This window comes from Crocuta crocuta, unplaced genomic scaffold (assembly GCF_008692635.1).
Source record: "Crocuta crocuta isolate KB4526 unplaced genomic scaffold, BGI_CrCroc_1.0 scaffold84, whole genome shotgun sequence".
Lineage (NCBI taxonomy): Eukaryota > Metazoa > Chordata > Mammalia > Carnivora > Hyaenidae > Crocuta > Crocuta crocuta.
Window position 1 is genome coordinate 979,368 of NW_027530213.1, and position 17,923 is coordinate 997,290.

A 17,923-nucleotide genomic window follows, 5' to 3' on the forward strand; every position below is an offset into this window, starting at 1 on the left:
AGGGGATAGGAGGGGAGAGGGAAGGAGAGAAAGAAAGACTGGGAGAGAAGGAAGGAAGGAGAAGGAAGGGAGGAAGGGAGGAAGGAAGGAAGGAAGGAAGGAAGGAAGGAAGGAAGGAAGGAAGAAAAAAGGGAGGAAGGAAGGGAAGAGGAAGGAAGAAAAAGGAGGAAGGAAGGAAGGAAGGAAGGAAGGAAGGAAGGAAGGAAGGAAGAAAGGAAGGAAGGAAAGTAGGAAGGAAGGAAAGAAAGAAGGTGATTGAGAAAGTAATCAGAGCCCCTGATTATTTAAAATGACTTATTCTTTCAAAATCTGTATTCTAGTCATTATGGGGGCAAAAGAGGGGATGTTGCATAAAATAACAGTTTTGATCTCTTGCTGGCAAGGAGGAAGCCTTGTTTACAACAAACTATTACACAAATTCTGAATGATAACCAACATAGTGTGGACAGCAGTAAATGCTATGAAAATACACTGAAAGGGAAGTTTTTTCCCACTGGAAATATTAGGAAGCATTTCACGTGGCACTGGTCCCTAGCCCCCAAAGGATGATGTGTCGGGGCTCTGGACAAAATTTTCCAGACATAATCCCCAAATCTTTGTGGATAATCTTTGAACCATCAAAATTAGAGATGCTAGAAAATAGTTATACTCCATACCTCTTTGCAAAATCAACACATTTTAGAAATTATAGATTGAAATAAAGCAGGTTATAGAAAGGATTGTTTGTGAGCAATAAGAAATTGTGGGGATCAGCAGAGGACCAGACAGACCCCATTCGCATTTGGACAGAGCTGACTGATAAGGAAGTGCCAAGCTCTGGCTGATATAAGGGCAGGCTGAGCCCATTGGTGGTACAACTCCCAGAGAGGAAGTTAGTATATTAACAGGAAGAATCCAAATTTTAAGAGATTTTGAAAGCCTGGATCCAAAGAGATAACATGTAGTAGGGAAAATTGTAAAGTCTTCTCTCTAAGTCGTAAAAATTCATTTGCAACACACATAATGAGCATTGTGTTCTCATGGGTGTGTGATAAAGAGAATATAAAAAAGAAATAGCCAGGTTCTGTGCTCTGCCTCACTTAATAAAGCACAAAAGAAATCACAAGTCTTTTACAGAAGAGGGTCTCAGGTAGAGGATTATGTAGAAATTATGCCATCTGAGGAGGGATTGAGAAAATTAGAAACTTCAACTTGGAAAAGAGACAGGTGGCATGCAGCTGCATGGAGATATTCACATGGCTTTTGAATAGAATGGCTCTAGGTGTCACCATTATATCCAAGTAGAAATTACATCAAGGGATTTCAACACAAGAGCAGGAAGATATTTCCCACAATTAAATGTATCCTCAGGGAAAGCTTGGATGGACCCACTGTCTAGCAGGGACTGGGCTGAACCTGGAGAGGAAGATGACTCAGCTCATAGAGAACGGAAAGCCACTATGTGAAGGGGGGAAAGGCTGCCTTAGCCATGGTGCAGAGGTCCATGAAGTCCAGAGAACCAAAGCACCGACTTCGCCTGGGGGGCTTTGGAGGGTGCACCGGGCAGGTCGCACCTGCATGTGGTGCTACAACGGAAGACGCCCTACAGGAGCCAAGTCATGGAGTCTGCAGACCAAGTCATGATGTCTACAGAGAATGCAAGAGGGAATGCAAGAGAGAGGGCTGGAGACCAGACGCGAGGGACAGCAGAGCTGGAAAAACACCTTAGCACCAACATGCGAAGGTTCTTGCTCTCTGCGGCATCCTACTGGCAGGGAGGTCCCTTGGAGAGTGTCAAAGCACAGGTGTGACACCATAAAGGATGTGTTTCCAATCCATCACCCTTTCTTCAGGTGGATGTCACTTTAGAAAACTGGCAACACTGAAGGTGGGAAGGCCAGAGAGTGGGCTGAAGACTAATAATGAAATTCGAACTGAGATAATAGGGGGAAAAAAGTATCCCGGGGCCATGTTGAGGTGACAGATCAACAGACTTGACAGTGGGTCAGACCTGAGAGCAGGAGGTAGGGAGCTGTACAAGTGGTGGCAGCATTGACCCCTCCCTGGAGTGCCCAGTGGCTGGGCACTTCTTAACATCTGCCCCAGACACTGTGGGAGGAAGGCAAACATCTACCGGGGAACTGACTTGGAAAGTCTTTAATTCTCTTAAGATTCTATGATTCCATGATTTTAAAAATGTTCTTCATTTGCCCCAGATTCTCTCCTCACCACTAAACAGAAGTTTCTGTCATCTCTTTGCACTATCCCTACATGTATCTGTGAACCCCATCTCAGCCCTGGCATCTCTCTCAGACTTGATTCCAAATTTGCCTTGAACGGCCTCACCTCATGTCCCCCAGCTTACATTAATAAGGTCAAGCACTACAGTAGGTTCAAAGCCAAGCACCTGAGCTCGACCTTGGCTTCCACATCCTTCCAGACTCCTGGGCTTGTGGCTTATGTTACTTACTACACAGCTCTTCATATCCTAAACCTTGCCATTTCTCTGGACCCTCTGCAGATCCTCTGCATGTCCCCTCCACTCCCAGGAGGTCCCGATTCTTGCAGACACCATTGATCTGCTGTAGTGTCATCCATTCCCACACCCGTGCTCACCACCCACAACCCTCCCAGCCCCTCATTTTTGCTGGCAAGTCCCTGTCCCCAGCCCCTGTTCTATGCACCCTGGATTGATTGATGCAGGTATATGGCACCCCTGTCTAGCTACCACCACTTCAGCCTTCCTTCCACTCGCCCTCTTTGTCCATATTATGGCCAGTAACACCAAGTCATACTCCCATAGCTCCTTATGGCTTGACAAACTCCAATTCACAATCACTCCTGGAAACTTCTCTCTCCAGTCAAACTGACCTACTCCTTGCTTCCTGAAGGAGCTCAAATTCCAGTGCGCACTAATTTTGTGGCATGGAACCCTCTTCCCATTGAGATCTATGCTCTCCAAGTCCCATGCTTCCTTTACAGTGGGGATAGTCTTGGATCTTTCCAGATTGACTCAACCTGAAACAGATGATCCTGGGACCATCTCCCTCAGTCAGCTGACACTATGTGTCTCTTCCTCTGTGTGTCCCTCAGGATATGACACAGATCCTGCTCTATGCATAAAGAACCTGAAGGATAGTGATGGAAAATAGGTGTGATTATGGGGTTGGTAATGAATTCCCACTCAGCTGACACAAATTACTAAACATGTTCCGGGTCTCAGTCTCCTGGTTGAAGGAGGGCATAATAGTCCCTAGGCAGAGACTGGCACAATGCAGATTCTTAATACATGCTCCATTATGACTGCAGCCCACCCCGTGCCCACTCCCAGAAGACATTTGCGGACAGTCATTGGTGTTACCTGTGCTGTCCAGACCCCGTCACTGTGCATAAAACTCCACCAACTATTCTCAAAAATGAACTCACACAAGAATTGAATTTCAATTAATGTCATTTTTCTCACAATTTCAGATGAAATCAGGAGGAGGACATAGCAGCTAGGCAGAAAGAGAAAGGGATCTGCTCTAAGATGATAAGCGTAGGGAAGCGTGGGCCGAAATGCCTCACGGTACCTGCAGCTGTGGACCAGCTGAACCCCAGCGAAGATGCCTGCTAATTTTAGATGAGGGGAACTTGCAGTTAGAGCGTATTGGTATTTGAGGGGAGCTCTGTTCCCACTTGCCGGATGCTTCAATTCCCTGCACATGGATATGAAAAAATCACGGGACAGAAAACTGCACTGACTTCAGGAACAGAAAGAAAATGATGATGATGAGCAAATCAAGGACGCCAGGTCCAGTCCGAAGACATTTGAGACTGAGTTACCTTCCAGTCATGAGCTGAAGTACAAGGCGTACTCCTTGAAATTTCCCCTTCTCTTTTACACTGTTGAGCTAGCCACTGCTTTGCTGTTCCATAGAGCTAATTAATCCCACACTTCTGACATTATATATATATTGACTTTGCAAGTGTTAAGTCGTTCAGGAAGAGAAGAGACTCATATTTGCTTGGTCTCTGTGGAGAAAGACATTAACTAGGAAGTTGAATGCTATTTTGCTTTCTTTGCTTCACCATATGGGCAAGGGTAGAAGGGAGCTGCTTCCTTTCCCAGACTGAACCCATCTGTGCTCAAAACCAGGGCCCCATTGTGAGGTTTCCAGTGGGAACTGGCATAGATGACTTGAAGGACTGAGCTTTGATTCACAGGGGTGCCAACCCACCTGTGGTTACCCCTGAGACTGTCCACGCCCCTCGGTAATACCATGCTGTTCCCCAACATGATAGTGATTGCACTTAAATGTCAGCCCCCAAAAGATAAAAGATGAGATAAAAATGCTCCAACATATGTATTTCTCTACGATAGAGCCAGTGGCATAGCTGAATCCATTTCCAGAAAGTTCTATTCATTGAACACTACATTTAACATCAAGGCGTTATAGAAAGCAATGGGGGGGGAAAGCAGGAAGAAGAAGGCTTTTGTATTCTATGAAAGGAAACACTCATTTTTGCCAGGACAAATGTGTAAAAAAATTATATTTTAAGGGAAATGAGAATTTCAAAGCAATGCCACCAAAAATGTAGAATTTTTTTTCTACATAATTTTTAGGCAGAATTGTTTTTGTCAGGAGTGGTAACCAGGTCTTGGCAAAAAAAAATAAAGAAGATTTTAACTTTGGAGTTTGTAAGAAACATCTGAGTTTCTAGATATAGTGATATGCCATTTATACAATTATCTGATCAACCTAAGGACTCACAGCTCTATAATAACGCTTTTTTAAAGTGATCTACAGTGTTGTAAGGTTTTAAATTTTGGTTTTTTGATATAAAAGTAGTAGGATTTTTTACTACATAAATTACTTTCAAACTGTTAATTTTCTGACTACTGAAAATAAAATTGGGTTTTCAAAATGTAGCAAATAAATACACCATAAGATCTTTAACAGGTGTCTGAGAATTTTTATGGCCCCAAAGTGTTATGCTTTTTGTTACAATATATAATCTCTCATGTAGAAGAAATAAGGAATCCACTAAACTTTTGGTTATTAGTAGTGATCTATATACAATTACATTTTAAAATGGCTATTGTCATTCGATTCTGTAGAAAATTTGTCACAAATGCCTAAGTGAATGTTAATGAGTTGTTTATCATATACTAATAATAACTTTCTTTCCCCAGATGCAAAGAGTTTAGCTGAAATGCTCATGAGGTAAGAACAAAACCTAGCATTCTTAGATATCAAGTTCAAAATAATAATTTCCAAGTTGCTTTAATGGTTTTTAAATTGTCTGAAATTGGTAGCACATTTTATTTTTGACATATGAATTCCATTCAACTTACCAAAATATCCATGTTATGCCCAAAAGGAGACATGTAGATATCGAATATTATAGTACTTTCTATACATGCCATAGGTACTTTTTCTATGGACCAGACTTAACCAGTGGAATGTTTCCCATTAAACTGGGAATAAAAAGGCACATTATAAGTAAATAGCTTTGGTTTTGCTTTCGCCCAAATATACCACCTTTGAGGTTGAGGCTTCTTCCTAACAGAGTTAGCCAAGGGGAAAGAAAACCAAAAACTGAAATGTGTTGTGCTCTTCCAAGGAGATGGGATGGTCAGTTAAGAAAGATCCTCCTTGCCCCCAGCTCCCATGGCACCTTGAGCATCACTCCACTAGAGCACTTACCAACTTCTACTGCAAATATCTATTCATCTGGTCTTGGAGGTCATAGCCTCATACATCATCCTCATATTAGAAGTACCAGCACCATAGTTGATGAATGACTAGTGGTAGTTGAATAAGTAAGTGAAATGTTCACAGCTATAGATGCTCCAATATTTGCATTTAAGCCTTTTATGTTGTAATGATTAAACTGAAAGTGAAAAAGGATAACCAGAGTCTGGAAATCAGATAAGAAAAATGTCAGGGATCCCAATAGTGTTGCCATTTTAGGATATTTACTATAGGAAACAAAGAGGATGGGGTATGGGGTCCCTCTTACTCCTCACCTCACCACAGGTGGATTTTACTCCCTTCCCCATCTTTGCATACAAAACTGGTACTTTTCTGTAATTCACAAAGAGCCCATATCCCATATTACCACTGTCTTTGAAGACATAAGGCAGAAATTGACTACCATTGGCCCATAGATTACATTTTCCAAAGACATGTTTGTTTGGCCATACTGTGTTTTAGTTTTAGTTTTTAATTTTTATTTGAGAGAGAGAGAGAGAGAGAGTACATGAGTAGGGAAGAAGAGCAGAGGGAGAGAGAGAGAATCTCAAACACGCTCCCCACTCAGCAAGGAGCCAGACACAGGGCTCTATCCCATGACCCTGGGATCATGACCTGAGCTGAAACAGAGAGTCAGACACTCAACCGACTGAGCCACCCAGGCGCCCTAGCCACACTGTGTTTTAAAACTATGTACATTGTAGGTAAAGGATATGGAGGACTCAGGATTACTCTAAAATATTTGGTGTGAGCAAGTAAATAAACATGGATGCCATTTGCCAAGATTAGGAATTAAGAAGATAGATGCAGGATACAGATTTTTTTCAGAACAGGGAAGGGAGAATGTTGATGAGAATTAAAAGACTTGTATGGGTCATGCTGAATTTAGTGATACTTAGATGCTTTATAAGTGTCCAATGAAAGTATTATATAGATACCTGGTAGCAACCATCTGGGGCTCAGACGAGATCTCAGATATTCAAATGGCCTGTGGAATATACCTTTCATAATGGGTATTTAGCCACAACCCTCTAGATCAAACTTGCATAAGAAGATGATAAAAATCTATATTAAATGCCTTGAGTCTAGGCTCTAATGAAAGTGTGTACTTTGCTAAGCAAGTCTTGGACATTTTTGTGGTCACATGGAAGGCACCCAGACACATGTGCACTTGTGCAGAGCAAATCTGACAAACATCTGGAAAAAAAAGCCAGACAGAGTCATAAGGTTTATAATAACGTATCTACCAAATAAAATATATTTTCTAATGTAGACTTAAAAATATGAATTCATTAATGACATGTAGAAATCAAGAGATTTCATACAAAATTGTGGCTTTCTAACTTCTCTTGAAAATGCTCTGGCCATACTGGGCACAGCCCAGATTATAGCTGTCTGGAGCCACATGAAGTGCTCCCTTTAGACTGGACATGACTTTTTCTCAGTGTGACATGTCAACATTCCCCTGCCCTCCCCAGTCTACTACCCAAGCCTGGCTCCTGAAGCCCTCTCAGAGAGCTTTGGACCACTTCCTTCAGCCACTCTCCAACCACACATCATGCCTCTGTACGAAGCCCATGACACTGGAATCTGTGATTTCTGACATGTTCCACATTTGTTTGGTTGGAATGAAATGGTATTTGCTTCTCTGATGTCCTAGAATGCATCTCTACCCCTTCTTATTAGCTCCAAGCAAGACACCAAAAAGCATCTTCTTCATTAATAAGCCAATCATTGTGGTTGAAAAACCCACCTGTTGAGGAAAGCAGGAATTAATAGTGGTATTTAAGGTTGACAGTTGCCAGCATGAAATTAGGAACATCAAAACTAGTAATTACTCCCACCTAAGATAGTTGAGGTGGTTTTCCTCCCAAGGGTAAAGTGATTGAAAAGGAAGAGAATTTCCAAGTTCCTCAAGTAGGTGGGTTTTTATGGGGCTTATTTGGAAGAAAAAGCAATGCTTTTAAGCATGAGGGGTCAGTTCAGTCTGAGTTTGGCAGGTTAGTGGGGCCAAGCAACAAAAGACCTTGTCATCTACCTGGAGATCTGAGGGCCACCCATGTTTTGAATATGGTCTGGAAAATCTAGGCAAGTCATATCCCTTGGTACAGTGGAGGCCACAGACCTGCTGTCTATGATCTTCACCACTGCTTGCATGGGAAGTTGAGGACTGAGCAGGCTGGTGCATAAGAACATAGAACCGCAAGCCAGTGCCGTAGCCCTGTGTTACCACTGGCTGGTTTGTGATCTTGGGCAAGTCATGTGCCCTACTTTCCTCATCTAAAAATAACAATTTGAAATCGCTCCTAGCTTTATCATTATGTGATCTTGTTGAAGGTAATGTATTTTCTGACCATATTCCAAAAAAAAAAAAAAGTATCTGCATACTTCAGTGGGATTAGATGCAACTGTAAGACAGACACATATAAGTTGGTGCCAGGGTATGCCCCACATGCTGTCATCTCCCATCACTGGGCTTCGGGCTCCTGGACACTCATCTATTTCACCCAAGCAAATCACCCCTCAGAGAGAGAGAAGAGAGACTTCACCCACCATGCCCAGATAAGAAAAGAGTTTCCTCTTTTGTGATTAGGCAAAAATAACTTAAAGAAAAATACCAGCCTTCTAAGAGGTAAAACTAGCCTGCTCTAAGTCATTAGCCAATACATGGTTAATATCCAAAGACCAGTATTCTTTTTTTTTTTTTNAGAACCGCAAGCCAGTGCCGTAGCCCTGTGTTACCACTGGCTGGTTTGTGATCTTGGGCAAGTCATGTGCCCTACTTTCCTCATCTAAAAATAACAATTTGAAATCGCTCCTAGCTTTATCATTATGTGATCTTGTTGAAGGTAATGTATTTTCTGACCATATTCCAAAAAAAAAAAGTATCTGCATACTTCAGTGGGATTAGTTGCAACTGTAGGACAGACACATATAAGCTGGTGCCAGGGTATGCCCCACATGCTGTCATCTCCCATCACTGGGCTTCGGGCTCCTGGACACTCATCTATTTCACCCAAGCAAATCACCCCTCAGAGAGAGAGAAGAGAGACTTCACCCACCATGCCCAGATAAGAAAAGAGTTTCCTCTTTTGTGATTAGGCAAAAATAACTTAAAGAAAAATACCAGCCTTCTAAGAGGTAAAACTAGCCTGCTCTAAGTCATTAGCCAATACATGGTTAATATCCAAAGACCAGTATTCTTTTTTTTTTTTTTTAATATTTTTATTTATTTCTAGGAGAGAGAGAGACAGCGTGAGCAGGGGAGGGTCAGAGAGAGAGGGAGTCACAGACTGAAACAGGCTCCAGGCTCTGAGCTGGCCATCAGCACAGAGCCCGACGCAGGGCTCGAACCCACGAACCGCGAGATCATGACCTAAGCGAAAGTCGGACGCTTAACCGACTAAGCCACTCAGGCGCCCCCCAAAGACCAGTATTCTTAAGAGCTGGCTATAAGTAGAAGAGGGTGGAGAAGGGTTCAAACTGAGAATTTAAATAAGTTTAGATTTTTTAATGTTCACATTTTTACACATAGAGTAAAAAACATCACCCACTCAACTGTTATAATGAGGTATAGCCTTGATATCCCTACGGCTATTCTAAACTTATGGGAAGCTTTCTATCATATTTGGGAAGGTGAGTGATGTACAGACTTCTTCATTTGTTTTTTTCCCATAAATATTAAGGAAATATTAACTTTAAAGAATTGTAACAACTGTAAGTAGTTTATTTCTAAGCCAGAAATACCATCTTCTGTGAACCAGGGTCAGCTGTGTCATTTTGATCAGACAACCAGACTGCAAGTGGATGGTGGAAGATTATATTTCAATAATAACTAGCACGACCCCATATCATACAAAATGTGCAATTTTGTTTCCACAATGAAAACATTCAGAATCTTGCCTCCAGGCCACAAAGGAGGTTTCTTCGAATAGCCTTTTTTTTTTTTAAGTCTGTTACTGCGTTAATGATCAATTTTTATAATTTTGGAGAATCAACCTTCCTATAGCAAAAAAAATTATAAAATATTGCAGCCATATCAGGTTGGGACCTAATAAACCTCTAGAATGAGAAGAATATTAATACATTTGGGACATGTCACTCTAGTCCCATTGTACCCACCCCCCCCAAAACAACATGGTTTATTCAACAGGCTTCAACAAAGATTTATTGAGCACCTACTTTGGCCACATACTGCCCTAAGTTCCAGGGATAAAAAGGGTACAGAAGAGAAGAAAATATCCCTTGTGGAGTTTATATTCCAGTGGGAGAAACAGATCACAAATAAGGTGTTGATCAAATGTATGCTCAGCAGTATTAACTGTTGAGGAAACAAAATTAAATGAAGGACGGGGAGGCGGGAAGCGTCAGCAGGGCCCATAGCTGGGCGAACCTGGCTGCATTGAAAAGATGCCACCTGCCTCAAGCCCTGAAGAAAGGGGTGGAGCCAGCAGATGACTATTGGGATCAGGGTAGGGGACGTTTCTTCCAAGCAAAGGGAACAGCAAGTGCAAAGGGAGAGAGGAGCAGTTAGCCCCTGAATCTCAAGGTTTTTTGGGCCATTCCTCTTGCTTTCCCACTGCAGGACTTGACACCATGTGGTCCTTCAAGGAGGAGGGGAAGTTTATCTCCAGCTTTGATTGTCTTTGTTCATAAAGCTTAATCATATTCCAAGTCCTCAGGCCAACCGCAGTGGTGCACTACAATCACTTAGCCAGCTTCCTGTGACCGTCTGACAGTGGACCCCTTATTGTTAAGTAGAGTCTGTGCTTGGGTTCATAGCGTTTAATGGAACAGCCGCTGACTGCCTCATAACTATTCATGATGCACAGAAGGAACTAGCTCACATTTCTATTTTTGGTGCAAGGTCAAACTCAAGTCCCTAGTGGAGTTTCTAAACAGACCTCTCAGATACTCACAGAGGAGTAGTTTCCCATCTGTTTTTGTAGAAATAGAGCTTATCTGAACATGACATAACTGCAGTCCCCAAATCACCAAAATGTTCTTCATCTGATACAAGTATGTGAATCTTTGCTTTAAAACACACACAAATAAAGTGAAAACATAGTTAAGTAAATAATTTTAAAAAGTATATAGACCATGTGAAAAATTCAGGCCACACGTTTGAATTTGGGCTCTGCATAATTAGCATGATCTAGCTACATAACCTAGTTACTCATCTGCAGAGCAAGAAATCTGGTTCAAGTTCAAGTCCTAAGTAAGGATGGTATACCTTTCAGAAGCTGTTGTTTTTGGAGGTTGTTTTGTTTATACTCAAATGAAGGAAGGGCCATTATAAAATATTCAGAATATTAATACAGACTTCAACTTGCAGATGTCTTTGGGTAAACCTGTTTACTTTGAGTAAACTTGACCTTCAGATTATTAATATTCCTTCAGCCACAGGGTTCAAGGGTAGATGAGTCCTCATCAACAAGAAAGGATCGGGGATTCCTGGTGAACGCTTAGTTGGGAAGAAAAGCATTTAAGATGTATTGTAGATGCATACATCTTTTTTTTAAAAAATTTTTTTATAGTTTATTGCAAACCATGAGAAACTCTTGAATGCTGAGAACAAACTGAGGGCTGAGGGAGGTGGGAGAGAGGGGAAGGGGACATACAATACATCTTATTATACTCTACTAAAAGCAGCTAACACAGAAGTAAAGCATTAAGTGAAGCAGCCTCCAGAAATCTCTCTCAAAGCAGATTTTGGCAATTATTGGACTTGATTTATGGATGCCATAATTTATCATGATGAATTATTCTGAATGACTGCTGCTCCTTAGAGGGTGTCCTAATATACAGTTGACCCTTGAACAATGCAGGGGTTAAGGGTACTGTCCCCCCTACACACAGTTAACAATCCACATATCACTTTTGATTTCCCCAAAGCTTAAGTACTAATAGCCTACTGTTGACCAGAAGCCTGAGGGATAACATAAACAATCAATTAACACATTGTGTACGTTATATGTGTCATATACTGCATTCTTATGATAAAGTAAACCAGAGAAAAGAAAATGTTATTAAGAAAATCATAAGGTAGAGAAAATATTACAGTACTGGACTGTATTTCCTGAGAAAAATCCACACGTAGGGGGACCTATGCAGTTCAAACGCATGATGTTCAAGGGTCAACTATGCAGTATTTTAAAATCTTCTCAATTCTTTTTTAAATTTTTTAAAATGTTTTGTTTATTTTTTTGAGAGAGAGAGACACACACAGTGTGAGCAGGGGAGGGTCAGAGAGAGAGGGAGACACAGAATCAGAAGCAGGCTCCAGGCTCTGAGCTGTCAGCACAGAGCCCGACGCGGGGCTCGAACCCACAAACTGTGAGATCATGACCTGAGCCGAAGTCGGACGCTTAACTGACTGAGCCACCCAGGTGCCACAAAATCTTCTCAATTCTTACAGTTCTGTAGAAACTGAACAATCACTCCTGTGATGTAGATTTCTTTTTTTTCTTAATGTTTATTTATTTTTGAGAAAGAGAGAGACAGAGCGTGTGCAGGGGAGAGGCAGAGAGATAGAAAAACACAGAATCCGAAGCAGGCGCCAGGCTCTGAGCTGTCAGCACAGAGCCCGATGCGGGGCTTGAACTCACAGACTGCAAGATCATGACCTGAGCCGAAGTCAGACACTCAACCGACTAAGCCACCCAGATGCCCCTAGATCTCTAATCAAAGCCTTTATTGACTTTTTTTCTGTTTTTGTGAAACATGCATTTTTTATTGTATTCTGTAACTGAATTTGATTGTACCATGCCGTTTTAGTACCTATTTACATTTACTTCTAGAAGATAGCTCACCCTAAGAGTAATTTTCTGGTACACAAATTCTTACAGTAGTTGGTTTTTGTTTTTTTTTTTTAATTTTAAAACGTGATATCAGCGAGAATAAACTAGTGTCAAGGAAGTTAACAAGGTTTATGATTTGTTACTAGAACGAAAACAGAATGACACCATATATAAATACAAATCCATTAGTAGATCCCTCACCCAATGAGCAGCCCGCACACATGCTTCCTCTGTTGCCATCACTGGAATAGCTCATGTCTGACAAATAAAAATGTTGTTGATTTAAAAATCACTTTTTTTGGTTTTACTTAGCTTTACACAAGAAAGGGGGAAGTTCTGAAGTTTCATCAATATGGAACCAATCTCTATTGACAATTTCCATTTTCTGAACCTCGCTGACCAATTGCTGGCACTTAATAAATATCATTTGAATGGAGGAAAAAATCTTTTTTTCCCCTTCTCCTTTTCCCCTTGTCCTTCCTGGCTTTTTTCAGTTGATGTACAAGCACCTGTCAGCATAATGCAACTCTGAACTACATTTGTTAATGCACCCTCTCTACTTTGTTCTCAGTAAGAATACCCGGACCTCAGATACCTTGAGCAAGCAACAACAAACCTTGAGAATGCACATTGATATACCCAGGGCTCAACTTTTGATCGAAGAAAGAGACACAATGGAGACCATCGGTAAGGTGCCCTGTCTGTGACTTCACACAATGTGGCTGCTACAGTCATGTCCTCTCAGCCAAAACCCCATAAGATACGGGAATGTCTTGAAGGCCACATGAGCAAAGTTAGAAGGCAGATAGTTGTTACTGAGGAGAATAATAAATACAAGCAAGTGGGAGTTGGGGGCAAGGAACTGATACATACCTCAGAGGTCCTGAAATGGGAGTTCCCCAACTTTGATCTGTCTGGGATCTTTCTTGGGGAGACAATTGGTGCCTCACCAAAGAACAAACACCTGCAAACAAATAAACCTAGAAGGGCCATACACGAAAGCCTCATCTTGGAAATCCACTCAGTGCCTTCTTCTTCAGCTCCAATAAGGCCTTCCTTAAAGAAACCATCTAAACTCTACTCAGCACTTAACACATAATGGTCTTTGTATAGGCTGTATTTTCTCCATCTCTCAGCACCCCGTAGACACCCTGGAATGGATTCCTTCCCCGTGCTTTGGGAAACTCCCAGCTCCCTCTTTCACAGCCACAAAACAGATACCTGGAGAGCTTTTGTGGCTGGTTTTCTCAGAACCGTGTTGTCACGACTCCTTCCAGCCCTCTCCATTTGAAGTCCGCCATCCCACACTGCTGTCCAACACAGTGCTATGTAGTCCAGAATCAGAGACTTTTTATTTCCATTGCAAGGATGATCACAAGAATAACTAACATCTACTGAGGCCTCTCTAATGTCACATATTTGTAAAAGAACTTTATGGATGTCATCTCATTTAACCCTCAATCCACGTAGGAGAGAGGTACTACTTTGTAACTGGAGCATCAAGAGTTTCTATAGCTTCCAGGTCACAGAACCATAGCAGAACCCATGCCTGGCCACCAGCTTAGCCTCCTGTCACTGTCACCACCTGCTTCAATATCAATAAGCTACTTCCCAGAATCCCTCACCTTAGGAGTATCACTTAGCTTTCCAGGAACCATGGAAACAGACCCTGAGGCAGGTTGCCCAGTCGGCCCCTTTGTAAACTTCCCTCTGTTTGTTCTGGACGGTGTTCACTGGCACTTGGTCCCAGGGCAACCCTATCCTGTGGTTTGGCTAAGACTACCCAACTCCTGGAACCTATTCTAGGAAGCTCCTGCCAGAAAAACAGTGGTAAATGGCCAGATGGGCAGAACACCACTGTTTTTTGCCCCTGCCCTGCTTGATTATGTTCTAAGAGACTTACAGCCTCCTAAATTCTAAGGCCTGGGCCACTCTTGCTGGATTTAAGTTTGGTCCAGGCATCATAGCACTTGGGGAAGGTTAGTCAAGCCCAGTGTGGTCCTCGATCAACCAAATTCAGTTAAATACTACCCATGTTGTATGAGGAGTCACTACTCATTCTAAAATACACAAGATTTTATTAGCTATCTCACATCAGGACAAAGCACCATGCCTTGTTTTTGATAATCTTTACTTTTCAGTAGTAGAGCTGAAATCTCTTTTATTGAACTCATAGGTTGGGCATTAAAATCAAAATTTCCTTTGAAACATCAGTTCAAAAATCAAAATATACTTCCTTTGACCTTATAATATAGTTACAATGTTCGGTAAATGTTCCTTGTCAGTCTTGTCGATCATTGTACCCATGGTGGTTCAAATAGATAGATAGTCGTGGAGAAATGGTGAGGGAAAGGGAGAGAGGCAAACCATGAGAGACTCTTGAATGCTGAGAACAAACTGAGGGCTGATGGGGGTGGGGAGGGAGGGGGGAGATGGGCATGGAGGAGGGCACTCGTGGGGATGAGCACCGGGTGTTATATGGAAACCAACTTGACAATAAACTATCTGTAAAAAAAAAAAAAAAAAAGGAGATAGATAGTCGTTAGTGGCCTAACACCAAAGAAGGGTCTGCCCACCATTCTGTACTTCCAACCCTTAGCCAGAGATTTGTCATATTCTTCATAGGATAATCTATTACCAAGAGTTGTTTATCTCCTGGTGATGCCTGAGAGTTGGCAGATGGCATTTTCTCTTTATTGGGAAGTAGGGATGTGATTCTTTATAACACTCTGAGCTCTGACTACCAGAATCCAATATGAAACTGCCATTAATTTCTAGCCAGAATGAATAGTTAACCTCACAAATTGACAGACACCTGAAATTTCCCATTAGGAGTTTGTAACTTAGCCCCACAGATAATCTGCAGGGCTCTTAGCAGGACTACATGTGAGAGACCATAACACGTCAATGTTACTAAGGAAAAATGAGTGTAGCTGTCAGGCTTCTGATTCCAGATCCAGTTGTAAGAACCCATTTCTGTAGAAAGGCTGCCCAATTTGAGGGCCAGGTGAAGGATGTGGCATGACCCCCACATGGAGCCTGTCCTGTAGCAGGACGAACCCGCGCTGTGTCACACGCTGCGATGCCAGCCGACATCCTGGCAGTGTTTCCTCTATTTCTCTGCCAAGAAATTTTATTCTAACTTCAAGAGGCTTTCCTCTCCTGCCAGAGCCTGAGTAATTGGATTTTGCAAGGTTCATTCTGTTCAGAGCCTTTTTTGGGCACAGAAGTCTAGCTGTGTTGTTTATGACTTTCACATCACCGTTCTGTGTCAAGGCATGCTATAGCGTGGTCCCAGCTGACTGATAAACTCAGATGAACAGCATCCCAGGCTGCGGTGCTTGAAAATGTATGAATATACCCATATATCCTAACGGAAGTTTCCCTTGGAGTAAAAAAGCTCTTAAGAAAGCGTGAAGAGTATCACAACAAAGTAATGAAAAATCTTGAGGCAACCAAATAATGACACACAGCTCAACCAGCTGATTCCTTTCCAAGCACTAGAATGTTCCAGACTCCTCTGAACCCGGGCTCCTCCTTGTCTAGTCTTCAAATGCCAATTGGCCTTGGAAATCTGACAAGTGGGTCATTCTGAGAAGTCAATTAAAGGATATTCTAGGGTAACTAAAGCTCAGAAGAGGTGGGAAGGAACATACCTCAGAACCTTTAAAATAGAAGAATCAATAAACTCTGAAGACTGGTCCTTGTCTCCCTGTCTCCTCACCCCAACCCCAAACATTGACCAAGTTCTGCATGAGAGCCATCCAAGTATAGACAGCTTCAGGGGTATTTCTCTAATACCAAAAACAGGGCCCGTTTTCTTGGCAGCCCCATCACCAGGTGGTGCCAGCCTCTCTGGTGACATCTCAGGTAAGCTTTTGGTGAACACATATGTCCCAAACTTTGTCAAACAGGTGACTGCAATAAACCTCCCCAAATCAGCATTGGCTTGGGGAGAAAACTCTTCTCTGTGCTCACTCTCATTCGTGCTTTGAAAGCCAGCCCCTAAAGACAACTTTTATGTTTAGCATTCAACAGTGATTCCAATACAGTGCTTGAATTTTGGGGTTGTTTCTGCTGCTTTAGATGAGGTTATATTTGTTGCAATGAATAACAACACAAGGAGCGAGGGGAGAGAAGGTAAGGGAGCCGTTAAAGGGGGTAAACGTGTCCACTTTCCTGTGTTCCTGCTGTTCTACAGATGATCGCTCCACGGTCCTGTTAACGGATGCTGACTTTGGGGAGGCAGCTAAGCAGAAGTCTCTGACGGTGACACACACGGTACACTACCAGTCAGTGTCACAGGCCACCGGGCCCCTCGTGGATGTTTCAGATGCTCGGCCGGGAACGAGTAAGTGGCCCGACAGTGCAAACTGTGTGGGTGGTACCGATGCTGAGAAGACACCGACGCTCTGTCCAATGAAAGTGGGGTTCGTTGGCGCTGTGCCTACGAAACAAATACGTATGATAGTATCTTTGATTAGGACATGGAGTTTTTACTGTTTGATCTAAGACGGCGTTCAAATTGTGTCATCTGAGGCCAATAGCCCTTGGTACTGATCCACTATCAAAGTGCCAGAAATTTCAGGTCAAGGTAATTTTTTTTATTTGGAAGACACAGGAACAGGGAAAAGTAATTAACATCAGTGAGTATGCACTCTGTGCCAGGGTTGGGATTAACAGGTTATGTCGAGTGTGTTATCTGTAAGGCAGCTCTGCAATGTACTTACTTAGAATAGATATGAATAGATATGATAACCTCTGTGTTACAGAGAAGAACATGGGCTCTCAGAAAAGTTAGGTAAATAGCCCGAAGTTGTACACACAATATGTAGTGAAGCCAATATTTAGCTGTGGATCTGTCCATCCTTGGAGTTTATGCTTTTCTCCTGAACACATTGTTTTGGAGAAACTAGTTCTGGCAAATCTGGGGATTATCTTTGACTTAGTTATTAATATCCGCATCCATAACATACAGGAATTAATTATTGCAATGAAATTAAATCCCCTAATATGTATCTAGAGCTTATTAATTAGATATTCTTATTTCTTCATAATTGAAATTGTTTCTAAATCTCTTTAAAAGACTGAGAAATTGATGTCCCAATTACTATCTTTTGGAAGCCTTGATGTCTAACTTCTAATCTCTAATCATTCTGCAAAAATTTACATTCTCAGAGTGTTATAATTAGAAAAATAAAGAATATGTTTAAAGCTATTCTTCATACATTCTGACTTGTAAAGCATTTGTGAAATGCTCTGATGTCATGAAGCAAACCAGGTAATTCCTAAATAACCTTGTAATATGCAAGAAAACAGTTGCAACTGTTACTGAAATTCATTTCAAAAACTGTCCTCAAGAACACACTAAAGAAATCTGTTTTCCCCTTTTGACTAACCTCACCC

General features: G+C 41.9%; 1 protein-coding gene across 1 annotated transcript in view; it reads left to right on the forward strand.

Moving 5' to 3' along the window:
* Nucleotides 1-17,923, forward strand: part of DSCAM (DS cell adhesion molecule) — a 643,763-nt gene that overhangs the window by 604,164 nt on the left and 21,676 nt on the right. Inside the window, exons 28-30 of the mRNA XM_077765486.1 lie at nt 5,156-5,186; nt 13,089-13,204; nt 16,719-16,868. Of these exons, the coding sequence (XP_077621612.1) occupies nt 5,156-5,186; nt 13,089-13,204; nt 16,719-16,868 (297 nt within the window). The remainder of the gene's footprint in view (nt 1-5,155; nt 5,187-13,088; nt 13,205-16,718; nt 16,869-17,923) is intronic.